The sequence below is a fragment of the Terrapene carolina genome, unplaced genomic scaffold (assembly GCF_002925995.2).
Source record: "Terrapene carolina triunguis isolate 2854851 unplaced genomic scaffold, T_m_triunguis-2.0 Scaffold227, whole genome shotgun sequence".
Classification (NCBI taxonomy): Eukaryota; Metazoa; Chordata; order Testudines; family Emydidae; genus Terrapene; species Terrapene triunguis.
In genome coordinates, this window is record NW_020664578.1 from 2639077 (window position 1) to 2660350 (window position 21274).

Below are 21274 nucleotides of genomic sequence, written 5' to 3' on the forward strand. Positions count from 1 at the left end.
CTCCCGGCCCTTTAACCAGCAGTACGAATTCACTCAGAGCCAAGACAATAAGGGCTTCGGCCGGACTCACCTTTGCCAGGGACCTGAAGACGGGGTAGCTCACGCTGCAGGCGCGGGTGTGCGGGGAGTGGGCCGCGCATTCAACCTTCACCTGGGTTTCCCCCTGCGGGAGCAGACGAGCCCTTCACTATCCATGCTCACCTCCATCCAGCAATGGGGCTTTACCCTGCCTGGCAGGAGAGGCGGATCACGGCCCCTGTCCCCCGTGCACTAAACTGCTTTAGCCAACCCCTCTGTCGCAGTCCAGTCACATGGGGTGGCGTGAGGCTGGGTCCAGGCATCTAGCCGGACCAGATGGGCCCGTCCCCATACCTCGCACAGGCAGGAGGCGCGTACCGGACTGGAAGAACCAGTGCTCCAGTCCAGCCTCACTTCTGGGCACTGCTCTCTGCAACGTGCCAGCCCTTCCCCGCAGCTCCCCCGCCTCCAGCCCTGGCTCCCAGCGAGCGACCCACCTTGAGCGAGAGGCTGGCGAAGTGGAGGTTTTTGGAGAACCAGAACTTCAGGCTGGCGTTGTAGGCGTTTTCCTTCTTGTTCTCCAAGACCACGTCCACCAGAACCTTCCTCTTCCCCTTGCGGATAACGTGAGGCTTCTGCCTGAAGCGGGAAAGGAGGCGATGATTCAGCATCAGATTGGGGGCAGCTTTGGCCGGGCGGCTGCTGCACCGTCCGTCCTGGGGCAGTGAGACACGCCTGGGGCGAGGCCTGAACCCGCAACCTCGGGATCTAAAGCCCCTGCTACCTCAGCTGGAGAGCTCATCCGCTGGCTGAGACTGACCACACTCTATACACAGACTGGCCTCTAGAGGGAGACAAAGGGCCACAGTGTTCTGCATCCATCGCCATGCATCCGCTAGGGCTTGCAAAGCTCCCCGCGTCTCGGGGGAAGCCAGGCTCAGAGCAGACAGTGGCTGGGCCAAGGGCCCCTGCAAGTCGGTGGCAGAGCAGGGAATAGACTCCAGGCCGCTCCGTTCCCGGGGCTGCCCATACCTGGAGCCGGCGAGATCCGTGCTAGCCTGGAGCACCAGGTCCGTGACGCACTCATTGTCCTCGCCGCAGTCCTTGAAGAAGGGGATCTGAAAGCAACGGAGGGGTCACTGTTGGCCACCAACAGGCTACGGCTCAGCGGGAGGCGCTGGGCTGTTATCCGAAGTCAGTGTGGGGCGGGGAGGCTGTCTGCAAGGCAGCTGTGGCCAGAGTAGATGACAAGGATTCCACCTCACACATTTTGCCCCACCCAGCTCAGTCTTCCCCATCCTCTTCCTCCCGCAGAGCCTTCAGCGGCGGGGCAGTTGGGAGACGCATGGGGAATGCTCTGAGCCATAGAGTTTAAGGCCAGAAGGGATCATCTTGTCTGAGCTCCTCTGTGTCACCGGCCGGACCCGCCCAGCACCCGCACACTCAACCCTGCCGCTGAATATAGACCCAAGTATTACAACTCACAGGAGACTAGATGACTGGCTTTCGAACCACACCAAGACATAGCCAGAGTCTAGAACTGCAGGCCCCCCCAACAGAGAGTCTAGAACCACCCACCCAGTCTAGAACCACAAACACCAACAGAGAATCTAGAACCACCCATCCACCCAGTCTAGAACCATAGGCACAAGTCTGGAAGAGCCCACAGGCTACTGGGATCCATTTCCCAAGGGCATCTTCCGATGTTAGTTTCATCCTCCACATCTCTCCGTGTTTTTGGAGGCAACCCCCGCCCCTTTCTGCTGTCTACAGGAGGTGCTATCCAGCCCCCAAGGCAGGTGCCAACTGCAGAGAAGGGGGACAAGGGGAAGCAAGGTTCAAAGTGGCCGTATCCAAAGCCTTGCCCAGCTCCCAATCCCAGGAGGTGGGATCCCGGCCACCCAGGAGCGCAGCGGCTTGTTAATGACCCGGAGCAAAGGGACAGGCCGAGTGCTCACCAGCTTCTTAACAGTGGTGGACGATCTCTCATCCAGCACGGGGCCCGGGTCAGAATCGCTCAGGGCAAACTTCACCGTCATGCTGACCGGCCTCAGGTAGTCCGTCGTGTCCTGCCGGGAGGAAGGAACCTAGGCTAGCTTTCGAGACGGGATTCCTTAGCCACCCACCGTCCCCCGGGAAGGATGCCAGCTTTGCTGGAGACCCGCTGGACCCCATGCTTCGGCAAGAGGGTATGGAAACACTTCCCCGGGGCATTATGGGATTGAGGGGGTCACCTTCCTCTGAAGCATCCGATATTAGCCATAGCTGGAGGCAGGGTAGCTTAGCTAGGCCAGTGGTGGGATCCATATAACTGGAGGTGACGTGACTTACAGATCCCTAAGTGGCCTGGGACTGGCCCTTCTCTCCCCGGACTGTACTCCCCAAGCTGGGTCCCCCTTGTTATAAAAGAAGGGGCGGCTGGCCTGGCATTCGCTGGGAGCCTGGAACTTGGGAGCTTGGAGCGGTGTTCTGGAGCAGAATCAGGAGGGTTGGTGGCTGGCTGAGCCCCTGTGACACGGATGATTTCCGGGCTGCTGACGCTTACGTTTAATTGTATTTACTGCATAAATTCATTATGCTAACGGACCTGGAGCCTAAGCTGGGCCTCGTGATTATTTTAAGTGTAAATCAAGAACAAGTCAATAAATAATCCCGGGCCAGGTAGCTCAAAGATGGGATCAGTCGCGGGAGGAAACCCAAATAGGACAAAATGCTTTGATCCCGGGGGGCAGGACAGCGCCCCCTCCCCCCCAATTGGGCAATGGCACATAGAGCAAGAAGGATCAGGCAGTCCTAAGGGAGGCAGTGTGGTCTAGTGGGTAGAGCACTGGGCGAGGACTCAGGAGACCTGGAGCAAGATGCTTCCCCGCTCTGTGCCTCCGTTTCCCCTCCCACTCTTTCGACCGCCAGCTCTTAAAAGGGCAGGGACCGTCTCTCGCTATGGGTCCGTCGACGCTGCACTCAGTGGCGTGACTGCAGCACGGGCAGACGGACCTGTACCTTAGCCGGCTCGGGTACCAAGAGCAATGAAGCCACTGCCAGGTCCCTGAGTATGCGCTTGACCTGCCAGCCCATGTTTGCCGGCAGATAACACCTCTGCTTGCAGGGCAGCGTAGCCTCAGGGTCCGTGTGCAGCAGCGGGGCCGCTGGGTGCTGTTGTAATACTGATGCTGTACAGCAGGAGGCAGGATGCTTCATCTCTCCCCTCCCAGAGCGCCCCCCGTACTCACGATCACGTGGAAGGGGAGCGGCTCGCAGGCTGCCCTGCCCACGCTGGCTCGGAGCCGCTTCTGCACCAGCTTCTGGGAGGTGTCGTCGAACACGGCCCTGGCGCCGAACTTCCTGTCGTCCAGAGACACGCTGTACTTGATCCCTGCGCCGACAAGGGGGAGGAGTCACGCCGGAGTCCCGGCACCGCGTCCCAAGCCGGTGGCGGGCCCCGGGGCCCCGCGGCACTCACCGAAATGCCGGTCCCCCCGGCCCGGGGACCTGGAGGTGGCGCGGAAGCAGACGGTGGCCGTGACGCATACAGAGTCCTTGCCGTGCCGCTGGCAGTTCTTCTGCAGCACGTTGATGGAGGCGGGGTTGACGGCCAGCGAGGCGTTGACCTGGACGATCCTCCGCGACCTGGCCCCCGGGGACCACATGTTCAAGACACTGGTTCCCTAGGGCGCCCCGGCCTCCCACCGGGGCCAGCTCTGCCCTCCCTCTGCAGCTGTTTGTCCAGCCGCAGGGGAAACTAGCGCACGGGGAAGCTAGAACTGGACACTCTGCCCCCCCCACAAGACACCCCTGCACTGGGGGCCTCCCTCCACCCTCCATGCCTCCTGCCCTGCATTAGCTAAGGCAGTGTGGCCTAGTGGTTAGCGCACTAGGCTGAGCCTCGGTAGACCTGTGTTCTATTGCCCAGCCCTGCCGCTGGGCGACCTCAGGCAAGTGACTTCCCCCTCTCCGTGCCTCAGTTTCCCCATCTGTACAATGGGGATAACGACCCTGAGCTCCTTTGAGAAGCGCCACGGCCATCGGCTAGTCCGACACATTCACCACCTGTCCCGCTCGGCCCCTCCGCGGCGGGAGGGAGCGACTCACCGCAACACCACGGCGGCTCCCTGGGCCCCGACGGCCAAGTCTACCAGCTCGTCCCCGTCCAGGTCCATCTGCCCGTCCACGCTGCGGCCGAAGTAGCTCAGACTCGAGTGGAGGGACGAGGCTTCGATCCGCTGGTGGGTAAGTGGGGAGTTAGTCACCGGTGGAACAACGGCCCGGGCTCCACAGGCACAGCCAGGTTTAACTCATTCTCCCAAGAGGCAGCGTGGCCTAGTGGTTAGAGCACTGGATGGGGACTCAGGGGGCCTGGATTCTATTCCCAGCTCTGCCACTAACCAACTGGGTGATCTGGGGCAAGCCACTGTCCGGTTCTGTGCCTCAGTTTCCCCACCCATGCTTTGTCTGGCAGGCTGTTTGGGGCAGGGAGCATCTCATACTCGGTGTCCGTGCAGCGCCCAGCACAATGGGGCTCTACCTTCTGGGCGTTCCAGTGTAGTAATAACAACACCCCAAGGCCCATTAGCGCCAGCCCCCTGGGGAGCCAGCAAGGCGTTCAGGGAGATCCAGGCTGCTCTGACTTGTGCCAGGCACTGGACCAGCACCCAGAGCCCCCCAAAGGTAGCTTTAAGCCCACCCACCGTCCTCCCCAAGAGCTCCAGCCGGGAGATCCCAGAGTCTCTGCCTGGCCAGCGGGGAAGAATCGCTGTTGGTGTTTCTAACCCCCCTGTCTCTTCCCCTGGGCGAGGGGACATAGTCACCTCCTGGGACACCCAAAAACTGCCTCGCTGGACCAGACAGGCGTCCGCATGATGGGCAACCCCCCCAACCCGCCTCTGTGCTGAATCTGAGCGCAGGAAAATCCTTCTGCACCTCAAGGGGCAAGCGAGTGAGTCGAGAGGATTTTGGTGCCATCTGCCACCAGGGGGCAGCCCAGCCACAAACAAAACCCCTTGGGTCTTTATTCAGCCCTCACGCCTAAGGCCACCCTGCAAAGTTGGGGCTGGCTAATTCCTCCCCCATCGGCTCCCCATGCGGTGGGTGCCCGAGTGGGACCCCTACAGCCAGGGCTCAGCTCCTCGCCTATGGAAATCAAGAAGAATTAGGAGCCTAAATACTCTTGAGCATCTGGGCCCAGATATTGAACGCGGGATGGTTTCCTGGGAATTGGAGAAAGGGTGCTTGGTGAGGGGCACTGTGGCAGGTGGGTGGAGGGAGGGTCTAGTGGTTAGAGCTGGTGGGGGCTGGGAGTCAGGACTCTTGGATTCTGTTCCCAGTACCAGGAGGGAAGTAGAGGGGGGCGGGCGCCAGGAGTCAGAACTGCCACCCCTGCCACTGACTCAGGCTATGACTTGGGGCACGTCACTGCCCCGCCCCCGTGCCTCAGTTTCCCCATCTGGAAAATAGGGGTGAACATTACCCAGCTCACTTGGGGATAAGGGGCAAAAAGACTTTAATGAATTAACATTAACGAAGCACTTTGAGCTCCTCAGGGGCTAGAGATAGCTGTAAACCTGGCATGACATTATCCATCCATTATTAACAGCAGTTAACCCACTTGTTTACAATAGGTCCTAGTGTAATGGAAGGATTGGTTTTAGGATCCATACAAGTGTCTGGATCTAAATCCTCCTTAACAGGGCTGGGCTATTTCTGTAGGCCAGGCACGCCATGCTCTCGGACACCCAAGTGACTGACCTGCTGGTACTGTGGCAGGATGGTGCCCCGGGAGCCATGGTAAACGTACACGGCCCCCCGGTGGCCGTCCTCCAGGGGCGCTCCCACCACCACGTCGTTAAAGCCGTCGTGGTTGAGGTCGGGCACGGCCGCCAGGGAGTAACCGAAGCGGGAGTCCTGGGGCTTCTTTTCAGCATGCAGGGTCCCGTTGAACATCAGCAGCCGCTGGGATGCGGGGAAGGAAGTGAAAGGGCCTTATCACCCTCCAAGCCAGATTCAGCCTCTCTCTGCACCTGCCAGGTCCCTGGCCATGTCTACCGGGAGCCTTTGATCATGTCACCCTCTTGTGGCTAGCCCTACAACAGCCTACTACTTTCCCGCAGCCAAGAGTTAGCCACACCTTCTCTGTCCTGCCTTCCCCCGCCCCACCACATCTAGAGGCCCATGAGCCTGCTACCAGAGCTGGTCTTTTAGCTCAGGACGTGTTTTAAAATCCAGAGGCCCCAGGTTCAATCCCCCCTGCCGACATCCAGGGGTACGGTGCAGGAGCAGAACTTCAGCAGAGAGCGTGTTTGTTTGCGGGGAGAAGGGTGGGGTCTGTCTCAGCTCCAGGAACCAGACGCATGGCTTCTCTTTCCCCGCTGCAGGCTTGCATTCCCGTTCCCCCCACTTGCAAATCAGACAGCATGTTCCTTATATGCACAAATACCCCACCCGCCCAGGGAGAAAGGTAGGGTGGGCGCTGTAATTTACCTGGCCCACTTTGTAGATATAGACCCGGCCTGTTTCTTTGCTCTGATCTCCCAGGTACATTGGGGCGGCGACCAGCAGGACGTCCGTGATTCCGTCCCCGTTCACATCCACAGGACACACTTCGCTGCCGAAGTACGAGCCGATCTGCAAAGAGGGTAGATTTGGGGGTTGGGGCATCAGGAGGCAGCGAGCCCTCCTCTTCCTGCCTCCCCAGCATGCTCAGTGCCAGCCTTGCTCTCTGCACTGCTCAGGTCTTGTCTACACCCAGACGTGGCCTCGATTTAACAATTGGCGCTGAATTAACTGAAGCTGGAACCGGTGCCAGAGCCGTGTAGACGCTCTGTTAAGCCAGACATAAACTGGTTTAACTTTGGTTGATTCTGAGCCAAAATGGGTTCGCACAGATTTAGCTGAAATCGGCTTAAAGCAAATCAGTTAAACCAGTTCCACTTGCTCATGTAGACAAAACCCCAAACTAACCCGCCCTCATCAGGAGATAACGGGTGGTGGAATGGAATGGAAAACTGCACTATAATGTTCAGCCACTAGGTGACACTGTGTGTAACTTTACCAGAGCCAGGACTACCCAGAGCACGCTGTATCTATACCCTCAGGAGAAGTCAGCTCCATGTATCTGGCATTAACGGGGGCAGGAAGGGGTGTATAATTCCGACTGACGCGTCACCACGGCCGGGGCGATCCCCTTTTTTTATACGCTCGCACGTGCAATTGTGCACGGTCGGAATTTTTCACCGAATGCTTTTTTTCCTGGAAAAATGCAGATTCACCCAACCCCAAAAACCTGATCCCGAAGCAGGGTCGGGCTCGAGGAAATCGGACTCGAAAAAGCTTGAGGGGGGGAGGGTCAGCATTCGCCCAGCCACAGGCTGGCCTTTGCCAGCTTTCCAATGCCAAGTGGCTTTTCAGTTTGACATTGAAGCTGATTAGAGTGGAAAGAAACTGGGGTGGAGGGCAAAACTGAAAGGAAATGTTTGGATGGCCCCGGAAGGAGGGAATTGGCAGGTTTCTGGCGATTTTCAAATTTTCATCCCAGTTCGAGATGGGGAAAAAATGTCGAACTCTCAGAAATATTCCCGGGCTGGGAAAACTGTCTCCTGCCCGGTTCGAACAGCCCGCGCTTTCCGCCCGGCTCCCGTAACCCATCCCCGATGCCACAGGCTCTGGATTCACAGAGGAGCAGAGATTGACCCTGAGGGGTCTTTCTAGAGAGACCGGCTCAGCCCAACCCCACGCTGCCTGCCCGGCCCCTACCTGCTCCCCAGTGAGGGCCTGGGATATGACCACGCGCCCGCTGTTGCTCATCTCGAACAGGATAACCTTCCCCTTGTGCTTAAAGCGCGGTGCCCCCGCCACGTAGAGACATTTCCCGTTCCGGAGCCGGACCGAGGAGACAGCGTAACCTGTCACGGAGAGAGGGGACCCCGTCAGCTCTGCCTCTGGCACCCCGAGACGCTCTACGCTGCAGAGAACATCAGAGCTGTTCTATGGGGCAGGCCGTGGGTTCCTGGGACGGGGGGGCAGGCAGTTGGCCAGCTTTGGGGTTTGGTTGGCTGACACAGAGAAGTGGGTTTTACTGATCTGTGGCGCTGCCTCCAGGGGCGTTAGTCTGAAGACAACCCTTCCAGAGAGAGAAGAATGGGGCAGGGACTGTTTCTTTGGTCTGTGTTTGTACAGCGCCTTGCACCGTGGGGGGCGGAAAGGTGCCACCTCAATGCAAATGAAAAGAAATTAACAATACAGTGACTAAAGGCACAGAATTATTCCCTGGCCTAGTCTTCTAGAGCCAGCCAGCTCTCCTTTTCCTCCGGGGCCCAGGGAGAGATGTGGTTCCCGTGCGTTGTTCCCCCCAGCCCAGATTTTCCTGGGCCATCCTGATTTGGACAGAACTGGGGTACGGGCAGCCATGGGGCACATGCCTATCGGGGCTGGTACCTCACCCACTCGTGTCACAGAAGCCAGCTGGCAGATAACACTGGCTTCCAGACCCAGCCGGGATTGTCCTTTTGTTCCGTTTGTTCAGAACCCAGCACCAGGGGGTCCTGCCCCATGACTGGGGCTCCCAGGCGCCTCCACAATACAAGTAATCAATCCCACCAGCTTAGGGCCAGGTTTTCAAAGCCATTTAGGCACCTAAAGATGCAGACAGGGATTTGCAAGGGCATCTACATGAGTCAGGCACCTAACCCCCTTGGGAAATCTGGCCCTTGTGTTGAGCCGGGCGACCTAGAGGAGACGGGATCTACAGCCCGTTATTGATCCCTCGAGACATTCCACGCCCTGCAGCCCATGAGACATTTCTAACCCATGTGCCCTAGGCGCTTGGCTCCTCCCCCAAAGGTCACATGATAACGAGAGGCGGGACACTAGAATCCCAAGGCTACTCAGTCCCGGGAGAAGAGGGCTCGTTCCGACGGCGCCACCTCACCTAGGTAGGCCGCGTGGTTCTTCAGCTCCAGCGGAAACTCCTTCTCGAAGGCTTTCCTGGGCGGGATGACCCGGCCGTGTCTGCTCTCCTTGAGGACGGCGCCATCCCAGTCATACGCCCCCACGGTGCCAAAGAGGATCCCGTCCTGGCAGGGGCATGGAGGAGAGAAGATGGGAAACCGTGATGTTTCTGTTACGCCAATCCCTTGGCTACGAGCCCAATTTACGTTCCCCTTTGCAGGTCCCCCTGGAAGACAGTCAGTTCCTTGTGCTGTTCCTCAGTGGAAAGGGGATTCTGAGGCACAGAGTGGAGAGGCTATTAGGATAACTTCCCACTTCTGCAATTGCTTTCTAGAGAAGTCCCTCGTAACAGAAGCAGGCAATGACTGATATAAGGAGACGACATGGTCCGGTAGTGGGACACCTGACTAGGCCTCAGGTGGCCTGGGTTCTCTGGGTGACCTTGGGCAGGTCCCTTCCCCTCTCTCTGCTCCTGTTTCACCTTTGACTCATCTATTTAGATGGCAAGGCCTCCAAGGACAGGGATAGCCTTTGAACGTACAGCACCGAGCACAGTGGGAGGTTAATTTAATCTGCCTCATTGCAAAGGGATGGAGGACATGATTTTGAGCCCCTTTCTAGCCCTACCTTGGGGGGGGTAGGGATAGCTCACTGGTTTGAGCATTGGCCTGCTAAACGCAGGGTTGTGAGTTCAATCCTTGAGGGGGGCATTTAGGGATCTGGGGCAAAAATCCGTCAGGGATGGTACTTGGTCCTGCTAGTGAAGGCAGGGGACTGGACTTGACCACCTTTCAAGGTCCCTTCCAGCTCTATGAGATAGGTATATCTCCATATTAAATTAAGCCAACGAGCAGCAGCCTTACCTCCAACAGGTGGGTTGAGAAGCCAATCTGGGACATCTCCAGCTCAAAGGAGCTTTCATTATATCCATGAGTCCCTGGTGGGGAGGGGGAGAGAGAGAAAAAATCAGCATCATTTCGGGTAACACAGCACAGGAAGATGGCCAGGGACATTCCGCTATGAACTCTCACATTTGTCCTGGATCCTCTAACAGGATGCAGGGCCAGGAATGGCCGCTTAGCTCTGTAGGATGCTAAGGGGGAACTGGAGCAAGAGGGTCCATGTTTCAGGGAGGACCTAGCTTGGTGTGGGAGAAGGAGGTCAGGAAAGGCTCAGGTGTGACACTGGCCTCTCAGCGCATAGTATAAAAGTTCTGTTTTCTCCTACGCTACTGGCAGCATCTCTGATTGCTAACGAAACAGAACCCACGAGCATAGGCGTGGAAACTACGGATGCAGGGGGTGCTGCAGCACCCCCACGTTTTGTGCGGGATCCCGGCTGCCGGCCCCGCTCCCGGGGGCTCCACTGCCGGCCCTGCTCCCAGCTGCTGGCCCCACACCTGGGGGGCTCTGCTGCCGGGCCCAGTCCTGGCTGCCAGCCCCAGGTCCCGGCCCCTGGGACTCCGCTGCTGCCCCGATCAGCCAAACGCAGTTACCTTCGAGGCTGAAGATCCTGTCCCCTAAGGCGTCCACAATGTCGTTCAGGGCCGCCTCGTCGCTCACATTGAAGAAGTATTTCTCATCGGGGTCGCTGGCGATGTACTTGATTTCGCTGATGAAGGAGTGGGGATCCTGCTGTCGGCGCATGTAGTGACCTAGGACCTGAGAAGCCAGGGCTGTTAAGGACTGTGTCACCTTCAGCTGGTTACTCACTGTCTAACATGGCACACTCTAAAGGGGTCGGGCAAGAGCCCCTCAACGTGAGCTGGTTGGAAAATATGTTTTTCCCCCTCTCCCAGTGGAAAATTTCAATTTGGAAATTGCCACCACAGTGCCTCTTGGGAACTGTAGTTCAGCTGCCTCTTGCTCCCATTCTCCTCTATAGGCCAGGGTCACTGGTTGGACTACATCTCCCAAGATGCACCAGTCTACCCTCTTCGAGGCAGCAGTTGCACCATGGGAGTGTTTGGCCATGGTGCAACATGGGAAATGTAGTTTGGCTGCCTCCTGCTCCTCTATAGGTAGGTTTGGAAGGATTCGCTTTTTAGTGGGTAAATGTTAAATGTTGACTTCCCCGAAAACACACAAACCAAGAAAAAAATATTTCCATTGAGAATAATTGAAATTTACAGATGGGCAAAGTAAGAAAAATGTTGCTTGAGAACTTATTAGAGTAGATTTAGGGCTATTTACTTTGTATAGTTTGAGATGTGACATTGACAATTTGTGTTTTAATCTTTATAAAGCTGTCACTTTTTCAATCTCCAGGTCATTAAATAATAATTGCCTGACCCCCATGTTGTCTGACCCCTCCCAATGTCCACAACTGTGAACATTTAAATGGCTAAAAATTGAAAAAGTGCTTCAAAACAAATATTGTTATTATCCGTTGAAAGTATAAAAACTAAAAATTGAGTTTGGCCAAGCCCATTTATTGGCTGGCAGTCTCTGGGTGGACTACATCTCCCATGATGCACCACAGTCTTTCTCTTGGAGGCAGAAGTTGCATCATGGGAGTCCCTGGTCATGGTGCAACATGGGAAATGTAGTTCAGGTCCCTCATGTCCCTGATCTCCTCCACAGGTCAGGCTCCCATAGTGATAAGAGTTGACTCAGGAAAAGAAGGGAGGTTTCCCCGGATAAAATTCCCCATCACCATCAACCAGTCCAGAGCATGAGAATCAGACAAGCCGGGCTGGCGCAGTCACACAGCACTAGCCCATGCCCCAGCCACATTGAGTCCCTGGGCGCTGCCCACTCACCGCGATAGCATAGCGCGTGATGTTGCGTTTCTCACATTCAGCCAGGGCCTCTGGCAGCTCATCCCCGTCGTGGGACTCGCCGTCGGTCACCACGATCATGAGTTTGGTGGCTCCTTCCCGGCCCCCACTCTCCGGGCTGAAGGCCTCTGAGCTGCCACAACAGAGGGAGAAGACACAGAATGAGGTTCTAGCCCTGGCTGAGGCAGGGTCACACGCTGTGAGAGGCCCAATTCCTAACCCTGCCCTATAAGGTGCAGAAGAGGTTCAGCCTCCAGGGCCCATTCAGGCTGCCAGTGAGTGGACCAATTGTGGTGGTGGACCCCACCGTGCTAGGGGCTGTACAAACCCCCAGCGAGCGCCCTGCCCTGACAAGCTTACAATCCAAAAAGAACAGACAAAAGGCGAGAGGGGAAACTGAGGCACAGGGACAGGAAGAAACTCACCCAGGGTCCTCCAGCTGGTCAGTGGCACAGCTGGGCATAAAGCCTAAGTCTCCGGAGCCCCAGTCCGATGCCTTCTGCGCCATGCTTGAACCGGGCTGAGACCCAGATTTCATTTCCACTTAGCAGCATACAGCTCTTCTTCCACAAACCCACCTTCAGGCCAGCTCTGCACTGCAGATGAGGCTCTGTCGGTCCGGAGGTGTGATTCCCCCGACTGACCCAGTTGTGCTGGCAAGTACCCTCGTGGCAGACACAGCTTACGCCAGCAAAACTGCACTTTGGCCACTGCAGTTTGCTCCGTTCAGGGAAGGGGAGAGGATGTGGAATAATAACCAGGCCGGTGGAGAGAAATTTGGGGCCCCGGGACGTCATGTTCGCTGGAGCCCCACCCCCGTTATTTCTGGAGAGATCAGTAGTTAATTTACTCAGACATTACTGATGTTTTGGGCTCCCCCCGCTCTCGGGGAGCTGGTACAATTGCCGCCTGTTCGCCCTGATAACAACCGTACTAGCAAAAGTACAGCTTTACCGATACAAGCCATGTCTACACTAGGCGAGCGTTGCTGGTATAAGATACTGATCTAGCTACCCAGGGCAAAGTGCTCCTGGCATGCACGGGGCTTCAGTCACGTCTCGTCCTAGAGGACGGGGTAAGAGCACATTTTCATAGGCTGATCCCTGGGAATCTGTACCAAAGGTTCTTCTACACCCCCCGCCCCCCCCGTCCCATAATCCCCGATCCCCTCCCAATCTTTAACAGATTCATCCTCCCCAGCCTCCTGGGAGGCAGAGCAGGCTATTATCTCCACCTTACAGCTGGGGAAACTGAGGCACAGAGCTGCTAAGTAACTTGACCAAGGTCATGCAGGGAACCAAGCAGGGGCTTGAACCTGGGTCTCCCCCATCCCAGAGGAGTAGTACTCATCCTCTCAGTAGCCACCATCTCCTCTCCAGTTGGGAACAGCGCTCCCATGACCAGCCTCCCACCAGCTTTCCTCAGGGCCAGTCTCAGCTCCCGAGAGGCCTGGCACTGCAGCCCTGCTACAAACTGTGCTGCCTCTTGCTCTCGCCTCGGGCACTTCGCCCTGGCGCCATTAGCGCGAGCCACAGGACCAGCTGTCCCTTTAACGAAATCTCTGCCCACACAGACTCCTCCGAGTCTGAGTTCTACACCCACTTCCTTTCCTGGGCTCCACAGAGTCAGTTACGGGCAGCCCGGTGAGTTTGTTGATCCTGATCAGCAAGGAGCAAAGAAGACCTCAGAGGATGCACAGGGTTAGCTTTTGGGCTGGAAGAGAGCTCTGTGAGCCGTGCCGTCCAAAGGCCACGCACTTGCGATGCCTGAGGTTCAGTGTGTCGGCATCTGCTAGAGGAGTCTTAAAAACTAAATTCCTGTCTTAACAAACCTAAGGCACTTAAGAGATGAGCGAGGACTTGCCCTTCCTGGGCTGCATTTCTCCTTCCCCACACTGTTGTGCTGGGTTGTTAACAGTTGTTCTCCACCCCTGAACTGGCTGCATTTCGGTGGCGTCAACCACACACAGTTTGTGCCGGGTGTTGGGATCCCAGAGCTGTATAAGCACCAAGATACTTTGCCATCATCTCCCTGCAAGAGGCCCCCTTTTCTCTGGGTCTGCCTGGGGAGGAAATACCATGAGAACAGGGTATCTAGGAACTTTCTGCTCCTGGAAATTCACCCCAGAATGGATATGGCACTTAAGCAGCTAAGAAGTGCGGAGACCACAGTTAAAAATCCACATACCCAGCTCCCATGAGAAATCCCTCCCACCACTCCCCGTACCAGGCCTTGTGGATAGCGAACGCCGTGCGAGTCTCCCGGCCCTCCTGCCGGCTGATGTTCTTCGCCGCCTCCACCACTTCTTCCGCTGTCTGGTAATCCTGGAGGGTCCATTCGTGGACAGCTTTCTCCCCGTACTGCAGCACCCCCACCTATAACAGAGGTGGCACGTTCAGTGGTGCCACAGGCAGCTCGGTGCGAAGTTATCCCTTCTGCATGTGAAGGCTGGGGTAGGAAGGGAGGGCAGTGGATTGGGATTCGAGAGACAAGGGCTCAGTCCATGGCCTTCAGCAAGTCAGTTGACCTTCCACTTGCTGGTGTATTGAGGACTGTGTTGGAATTGCAAGCTAAGAGCGGCCGGGGGCGGGGGGTGTTTCCTACTTGCACCCTAGAGGGCTCTGTAGCAAAGTGTGGGAGCAGAGTCAGTCAGCACAGCAGGCAGCCAGTTTGAAAAGATCCCACTTACACCAAGGTGGGGTCAGTCATGTGTCACTGCATTAGGGAGCAGCCTGTTTTGTCTGTCTCTGTTTTGGGGTTATTGTTTTCAATTCTAAGCAATAAAGTCATGTTACATTGCAACCTTCCAGCAGGAATATTTATGTTTTTATCTAACTCTGTGTGTGTGTGTGTGTGTGTGTGTGTGTGTGTGAGAGAGAGAGAGAGATTGGCTGTGGGGGTGAGAGGCAGCAGGAAGTCAGGAGAAGCAGTTGTGAGCGTGATTTGGAGGGAAAGATGAGACAAAGCTTGTTGGGCACAGAGCTCACAGGAGGGGCAGACGTGGCATAGTCTGAGCAAGGAAACTGCCAGCTGTTTGTTTCTGCCATGCTTGAGAATGGAAGACAGACTCTGTGGACATATTTTTGTGAAGAAACAAGGATAGCTCTGACTCGTAGCACTGAATTTTTATCCTGACAGAACCCGCCCTGCACGGCCCAGAACACTGGCTAACTGCACAGGCCAAAGGGGCAAACATGTCATCAGTCTGATTAGTTCAGGTGCGAGGTTGCAGACCGGTCTGGGCGTGTATCCCAGACGGGCCGCTGCATTGTTTGCCTCTCTCATGAGCATCGAATCCTCCAGCCAGAGGAAATCCTCTCTCCTTTGGTTAACGTACTAGAGCAGCGAAGAGCAAAGGGGGCAGAGGGGACGCGCAGTCAGACTCCAAGTGCTCGCTAGGGGCGGATTGGAAGATCTGTGTGCAGGGAGCTAACACGGGGCAGGCGTCTGTCCAACACCCCAACGGGAGGGGGGGAAATCCGTGGCATCGCGGTCCCTTCCGTAGGTGGATGGGAGCTGAGCTAGCAATAACAACGCTGGCTTTTGCTTGGGTGACTCTAGGACACCCGGCCTTGAATGAGGTTTTGCGTTTCAGCCCTGGCCTGTGCCGACTCAGCAGAGCGGGCCTTCTCCACCCCCCCACCCCTCAAACACACACAACAAAGCTCAGAGGTCAGGCTCTCTTTCCGCCTCTTTTCTTTACATTTCCTGTTTCCCATGCAGTGGGATTTCTTGGCACCCCCCACCCCTCCCAAGTGGACACAAACCCTGGGGAGTGGAAAAAAAACGGATGCCAACCAGAGTGTCAGTGCAAGGCATTGTGGGACCAGGCCAGCCGGTGCCAGCCGCAGGGCATGATGGGACTGGGCTAACGCCAGGGCCACAGCGAGGAAAGGCATTCTGGGAGTACAGGAGAGGGTATGAGCAAGGCATTCTGGGAATGTGCCGATTGCAGGGCCAGAGCGAGACTGGACATTTGGGGAGCAATGTGGGGCCAAAGGCAAGCAAGGCATCCTGAAGAGAGGGGCTGGGTGCAAGGAATTCTGGGAGCAGGTTGGGACCAGAGCAAAGCAGGGCATTCTGGGGGCAGCAGGGTAGGGTCAGAGGCCTGTTAGCATGGTCTGTCTGGGCTCTGCAAAGGGGGAGGAGGGATAGACGTCCCAGGGCCTGCAGGGTATCACAGCCACCGGCCCCGCTGCTGGGAGGAGTTGAGCCCCAGCGCCCGTGGGAGCAGCGTGGGTGTGCCACTCCTCTCAGGATCAGGCCTTTGGAAGAGAATCGGGACCCGTGGGGGGGGGGGAAGTTGAGGCAGTTAGCCACCACTGCGGCCCTGAGTCAGCCAGCCTGCCCCCCTGTGAGTCAGCCCCGTGCCACGGCAAGCCAGCCAGACTCACCGTTTCCTTATTTACTCATCCGGAGGATGTGGGGAAGGGGGCGGGCGGCTGGCGTTTGAGGGGGAAGCCTGTTTCCTTTGATCTTCTTGGGGGGGGCCGGAGGGAGGGGGCTTCAGGCTCGCCAAGGTGCGGACTCCCTGCTTCACTTCAGCCTCAACCCACTCCTGACCTCCCTCCCACCTTCCCTGCCCTGCCCCCCACCTCCCTTCCTGACGCCCCCTCTCCTTCCCTCAGCTAGCTAATCCCCACCCCAAGATTTATGGGGGTGGTGGATCAGCCCTCCCTCTGCTCGCTCCGCCTTTCCCCTCGTCTGTCTTGTCTGTTTCAATTGTAAACTTTCAGTGGCAGGGATGGTCTCTGAACAGCGCCTGGCCCAAAGGGGCCACGTTCTCACACTACAGTAACGCAAATGAGCGGAAGTGAGGCCTCCTCTACCCTGGGACGTTACCAGCTGCATCGGTGCCCCCCCCCCCAGAATAGACACCATTTGCACAATTTATCCCGGTTTGCACCAGCGGGCAGTTTATCCCAGTCTGCACCCACATAAATTAGACGAATGATTCTCAGCCAGGGGTCCGCGTACCCCACGGGGTCCACAGAGTCTTCCGGGGGTACATCAACTCCTCTAGATATTTGCCTAGTTTTACAACAGGCTACATAAAAAGCGCCAGCGAAGTCGGTACAAAGTAAAATTTCATACAGACAATGACTTGTTTATGCTGCTCTGTATACACTGAAATGCAAGGACAATATTTATATTCCGATTGAGTTATTTTATAATGATATGGTAAAAATGAGAACATCAGCAATTTTGCAGAACTAGTGCGCTGTTACGCTTGTGTATTTTTATGTCTGCTTTGGTAAGCAAGTTGTTTTTAAGTGAGGTGAAACTTGGGGGTACTCAAGACAAATCAGACTCCTGAAAGGGGGACAGTAGCCCAGAAAGGTTGAGAGCCACTGAATTAAACCATCTAGGTTATGTCTAGGTTTGGAAGGTTTGGATTTTTACTGGTGAATGTCGAGGAACGTCAATTTCCCCGCACGACGAAAACCTATTCACAACTGAAATGTTCAGATAGGCCAAGGACAGAAAATGCTTAACGTTCGAGATTAACTTGCTTGTATTTTGACACGTGACATCGACAATTTGTGTTTTAAGGGTTACAAAGCTTTAACTTGTTGGATCTCAACATCTGTCCTGAAATAATTATTGTCTGACACCCTCCCGGGGCAACCCCTCCAGAATTTCCCACCACCGTGAAAATGTAAATAGTTAAAAATCTAAAAAAATGTTTAAAAATAAACATCTATTAGCCACAGAAATGATAAAAAAAATAAAAACCGAATTCTGCCAAGGCTAGTTACATCTGTCAGGGGCTTGCCCTCCTGCAGCTATGTCGGCTGTCCAGATCCTGGTGTAGGCAAGATTTACAAGATCCCAGTATCAATCCAGAGTCATGCCGCTGAGTTCCACATGGCTGCTCCGGATTGAGTCCCGAACTGAATCTGGAGGATACACTCACCTGGATCTGGTTCGGGTCGATGAAAAATTTGCTGAGGATGTTGCTGAGGAAGTTCTGCACCTCGTACCAGGGGTAGATGCTGTTGGAGCCATCCAGGACAATCACTATGTCCATGTAGGTAGAACACCCTGAAACACATACGGCAGGTGGGTCATCAGACGGGAGCTGACATGGGGGATTGGGGATCATGGCCACTGTGGCTTTGCTATACAGACCTGGGGCTAGCGGGTTGGAATTAGGGAGGATCTTGATTGGGTGGCTGATTTTTACAGAGGCAGTGTGGTGTAGTGGTTAGAGCAGCTGGGAGGGTGCTGGGGTTCAGAGGATGGGGAGTAGAGGGAGCCAGGACTCCAGGGTTCTATCCCCAGCTCTGGCACAGGCAGAATATTCGTGCCTCTGAGAGGACAGAGATCTACCAGGTGTAAGAGTCAAGGCAGATTTTGGCCCCTCGGATCCAATCTCTACCCCCCGGTGCTTAACTGAAGGGCCCCCAGTTGCACAACAGGACACTCAAATGAACAAGTTTTGGCCCTGCCGGGTGGGTGGCAGTGTGTAAGAAAAGCCCTCGAACTCCATGTTGTACTGAAAAGAGCTAACAGCTTTCCTGAATGCCTCTCCCGGCTGCAGGTCACCACGGTGCTAGCTGCTGCACAAGTCTGGTCCTAGCATCTGGCTGCAGTGCATTCTGGGAACAGCCAGAGGCTGGCGCATTCTGGTGCCAGAGGCAGGGCATTGTGGGAACGGCCTGGTGCCGGTTAGCTGCTCCAAAATCCCGGACAGGACCATGGAGGAGACCTTTCCGGGGCATTGCATTAAGGCTGGACACAGCTGAACTGGGTGACCTCTCCTTTCTGGCATTGCCCCAGGACTTGCAGACCCAAGAGGCCAGCAAGCCGCCCCCTCCCTGCCCCCAAAGCTGCTGCGATACGAATGCCAAAAGTCCACACAAAAGGGGCAGGGGGGAAAGCCAATTGGCTGCATTGCTGGCATGTTTGTAACGCAAAACAGTCTCAGGCCCAGGCAGCTTTTGTGGCCCAGCCCGGCTCCATTTCCACGCACACAGCAGCCGGCTCGCCACCTACTCTGAGCCGTGGGGGCGATGGTTTCGGCCGGCTGGAAGCTGCCATCCACCCTGGTGCAGATGCCCGTGCTGAACATGGAGGTGCCGCACTCCTGGGACCAGAGAGGGGCGCAGGCCTGCCGAGGAGAGGAAGATGCAGGTTAAGCCTGTCCCTGAAGGATGGCGCGTTCCCATCATTCTGTCCACGGAGCTTAACGCTCTCCCTCACCCCTTTACTAAAACAGGGAGCATTTGCCATGCCAGAGCAGAGCAGTGGTTCATCTGGACCCACCTCCACTGGCACAGCCCAGGGGTCTGTCTAGCCCATTACTCCATCTGCAGGCACCCTGGAATAGGCCAGTACCCCAACTAGGTCACTACTTCCCCTGCACGTGTGCTGGAATAGGCCAACATCCCATCTCCTGGAGCATGGGCAGGGATTAGATGGATCATGAGTGTCTATCCCACCTCGGACGCGTCTCCCACCCTGCAGTGCTGGGATAGCCCAGTGGGACCAGCCAGCCTGCTGTCCTTTCCCTGACGTGACGTGGGTGACGTTAAGTCCTGGCCCTAGAGACCAGCTTCCTCGGGGTCTCAACTCCTATGTCTCCACCCGGGCAGGGCACGATTGCTGCCAGGTGCAGAGGGGAATTCCTCTCCCTGCCCCGATCAGCCCTCAGTGTTGAAGCTGTCAGTCAAGGGGGGCGGTTTCTGAGAGACGGACGCTTGTCTGTTGGGAACTGGCCTGAGACCCACCAAGCTCATGTCACGCAGGAGCCAGCAGACGGGGAACACACAGTGCCCGGCGCTATGCTATACCGCGCCACCCGAGGTGGGGTGGACGTGGAATTATTTACGTCGAATTAGGCGCCTAACCCCCCATTGATTTCAAAGGGAGTTGGGCACCTAAATACCTTTAAGAATCTGGCCTTTAGGGTATGTCTCCACTGCAATCAAAGACCCGCCGGGGGGGACGGAGGGGGTCTCAGAGCCGGGGCTCCAGAGCCGGACAGCGACACTGCTATTCTTACCCCCGCCGGCCTGAGCCCTGCGAGCATACGGCCATTGACCCGGGCTCTGAGACTCGCTGCTGTGGGTGTTCGATTGTGCCTTGGCCTCTGTGTGTGACGCAGGGATAACCCGTGTCCCCACCCCACAAGGGTGTCATGGGGCTAAATCCGCTAACCGCTGGGAAGTGCTCAGCCGCTCCGGTCTCGGGAGCCAGCTAAGTACCTTCGAGTAGACGGCTACTCCAGGGAGCGTGCTGTGTCCGGAGCAGGGAGGCTGTCCAGAGCAGGGAGGCTGTGGGGGAAACTGATCCCCAGTGGCAAAGGCAGCAGGGCTGGGGGAGAACCCAGCACGGCCGCCCCGCTGCCCACGGTGGCCTGACCGGCTCTGAGCAGACGCTGACTCAGTGAGCAAACAAGAGCGAGACCACAGAGATGCAGGGCGGCAGCTGGCAGGGAGCGAAAAGCCACACAGGGCTATATTCATTCCTCCTCCCTCCCAGCTGAATGACAGAGCCAGGCCTGGTCGCCTTCCTAATGCTGCAGGACTGGCAAGGGGGACGAGGCCACGGCTGGGTGCTCCGAGCGCAGCATGACCCTGCAGTACCGGGGCAGGCCGAGAGCAGCTCGGGTATTACCTGGCTCTAGTCTAACTCCACTCGAACGTCGCTCCTCTCCTGTCCCACCCCCTCCCCAGCCCTGCCCTCCTCCATCCACCCCGTCTCTCCCCACCATCCTGAAGGATCTACTTTTCACCCCTCAGCAGGACTCTGCCAAAAAGCCCAAGGGATTTAGGAGCACACGCCCCACTGGGCTCTCAGCAGGGTTGGTGCTTCTCCCTCCCTCAGATCACTTTGGCAAGTCCTCTCCGCCACGCTGGGGAAATTTACAAAACAAGAACGTCTCCCAGTGTTAAAATGCAACTTGCTCCACTTTGAAAATACTCCTTTTATCCAAGCCTAGCCCTAGCTCAAGAGGCAGTGTGGCCCAGTGGGTAGGGCCCTGGACCAGCAGTCAAGAATTCTGGGTTCTATTTCCACCTCTGACTTGCTATGTGACCGTGGGCAAGTCACCGGGCCTCAGTTTCCCCTCCCACTCTTTGTCTTACACTGACTTAGATTGTAAGTTCTTTGGGGAAGAGACTGTCTCATTATGGGTATGTACAGCTCCTAGTACAACGGGGCCCTGATCTCAATGGGAGTCCTGAGATGCCACCGCACTAGGAAGTTTGTGGGTCTAAGTTTGCGACCGTGAGGCTCACACACGGGATGGTGAAGGCAGCTCACAGAAATGCAGCACGTGGGACTTTTTTCTGCCCGTTGGTAAGAAATCTGCTCACCACGAAGCCATCCTCTTTGTTGTCCAGGAGCGTCATTCCAAAGTGCATATTTCTGATTTGCGTGGAGACGTTCCGCAGGGCCATGTCACCTAAATAAAGTGCCGAGAGGCGGAAGGAAAAGCAAACGGCGTTTTAGTGCCCATCTCCGAGGCTCAGACTGAGGTTTCAGAGGAGCTGAAGGGAACTGGGGATTTCAATCGGAGTTTGGCATCTA

At 56.4% G+C, this 21274-nt stretch overlaps 1 protein-coding gene across 1 annotated transcript in view; it reads right to left on the reverse strand.

Moving 5' to 3' along the window:
• ITGA10 (integrin subunit alpha 10) overlaps positions 1-21274 on the reverse strand; it is a 51122-nt gene that overhangs the window by 9300 nt on the left and 20548 nt on the right. The window contains exons 4-21 of the mRNA XM_026656285.1: positions 21061-21149; positions 18737-18851; positions 17655-17782; positions 13964-14112; positions 11720-11870; positions 10454-10619; positions 9822-9895; positions 8939-9083; positions 7765-7913; positions 6493-6636; positions 5761-5964; positions 4108-4238; positions 3479-3645; positions 3249-3391; positions 1977-2087; positions 1051-1136; positions 516-657; positions 71-163 (exon numbers count right to left, since the gene is read on the reverse strand). Coding sequence (XP_026512070.1) covers positions 71-163; positions 516-657; positions 1051-1136; positions 1977-2087; positions 3249-3391; positions 3479-3645; positions 4108-4238; positions 5761-5964; positions 6493-6636; positions 7765-7913; positions 8939-9083; positions 9822-9895; positions 10454-10619; positions 11720-11870; positions 13964-14112; positions 17655-17782; positions 18737-18851; positions 21061-21149 — 2387 coding nt within the window. The remainder of the gene's footprint in view (positions 1-70; positions 164-515; positions 658-1050; positions 1137-1976; positions 2088-3248; positions 3392-3478; positions 3646-4107; positions 4239-5760; positions 5965-6492; positions 6637-7764; positions 7914-8938; positions 9084-9821; positions 9896-10453; positions 10620-11719; positions 11871-13963; positions 14113-17654; positions 17783-18736; positions 18852-21060; positions 21150-21274) is intronic.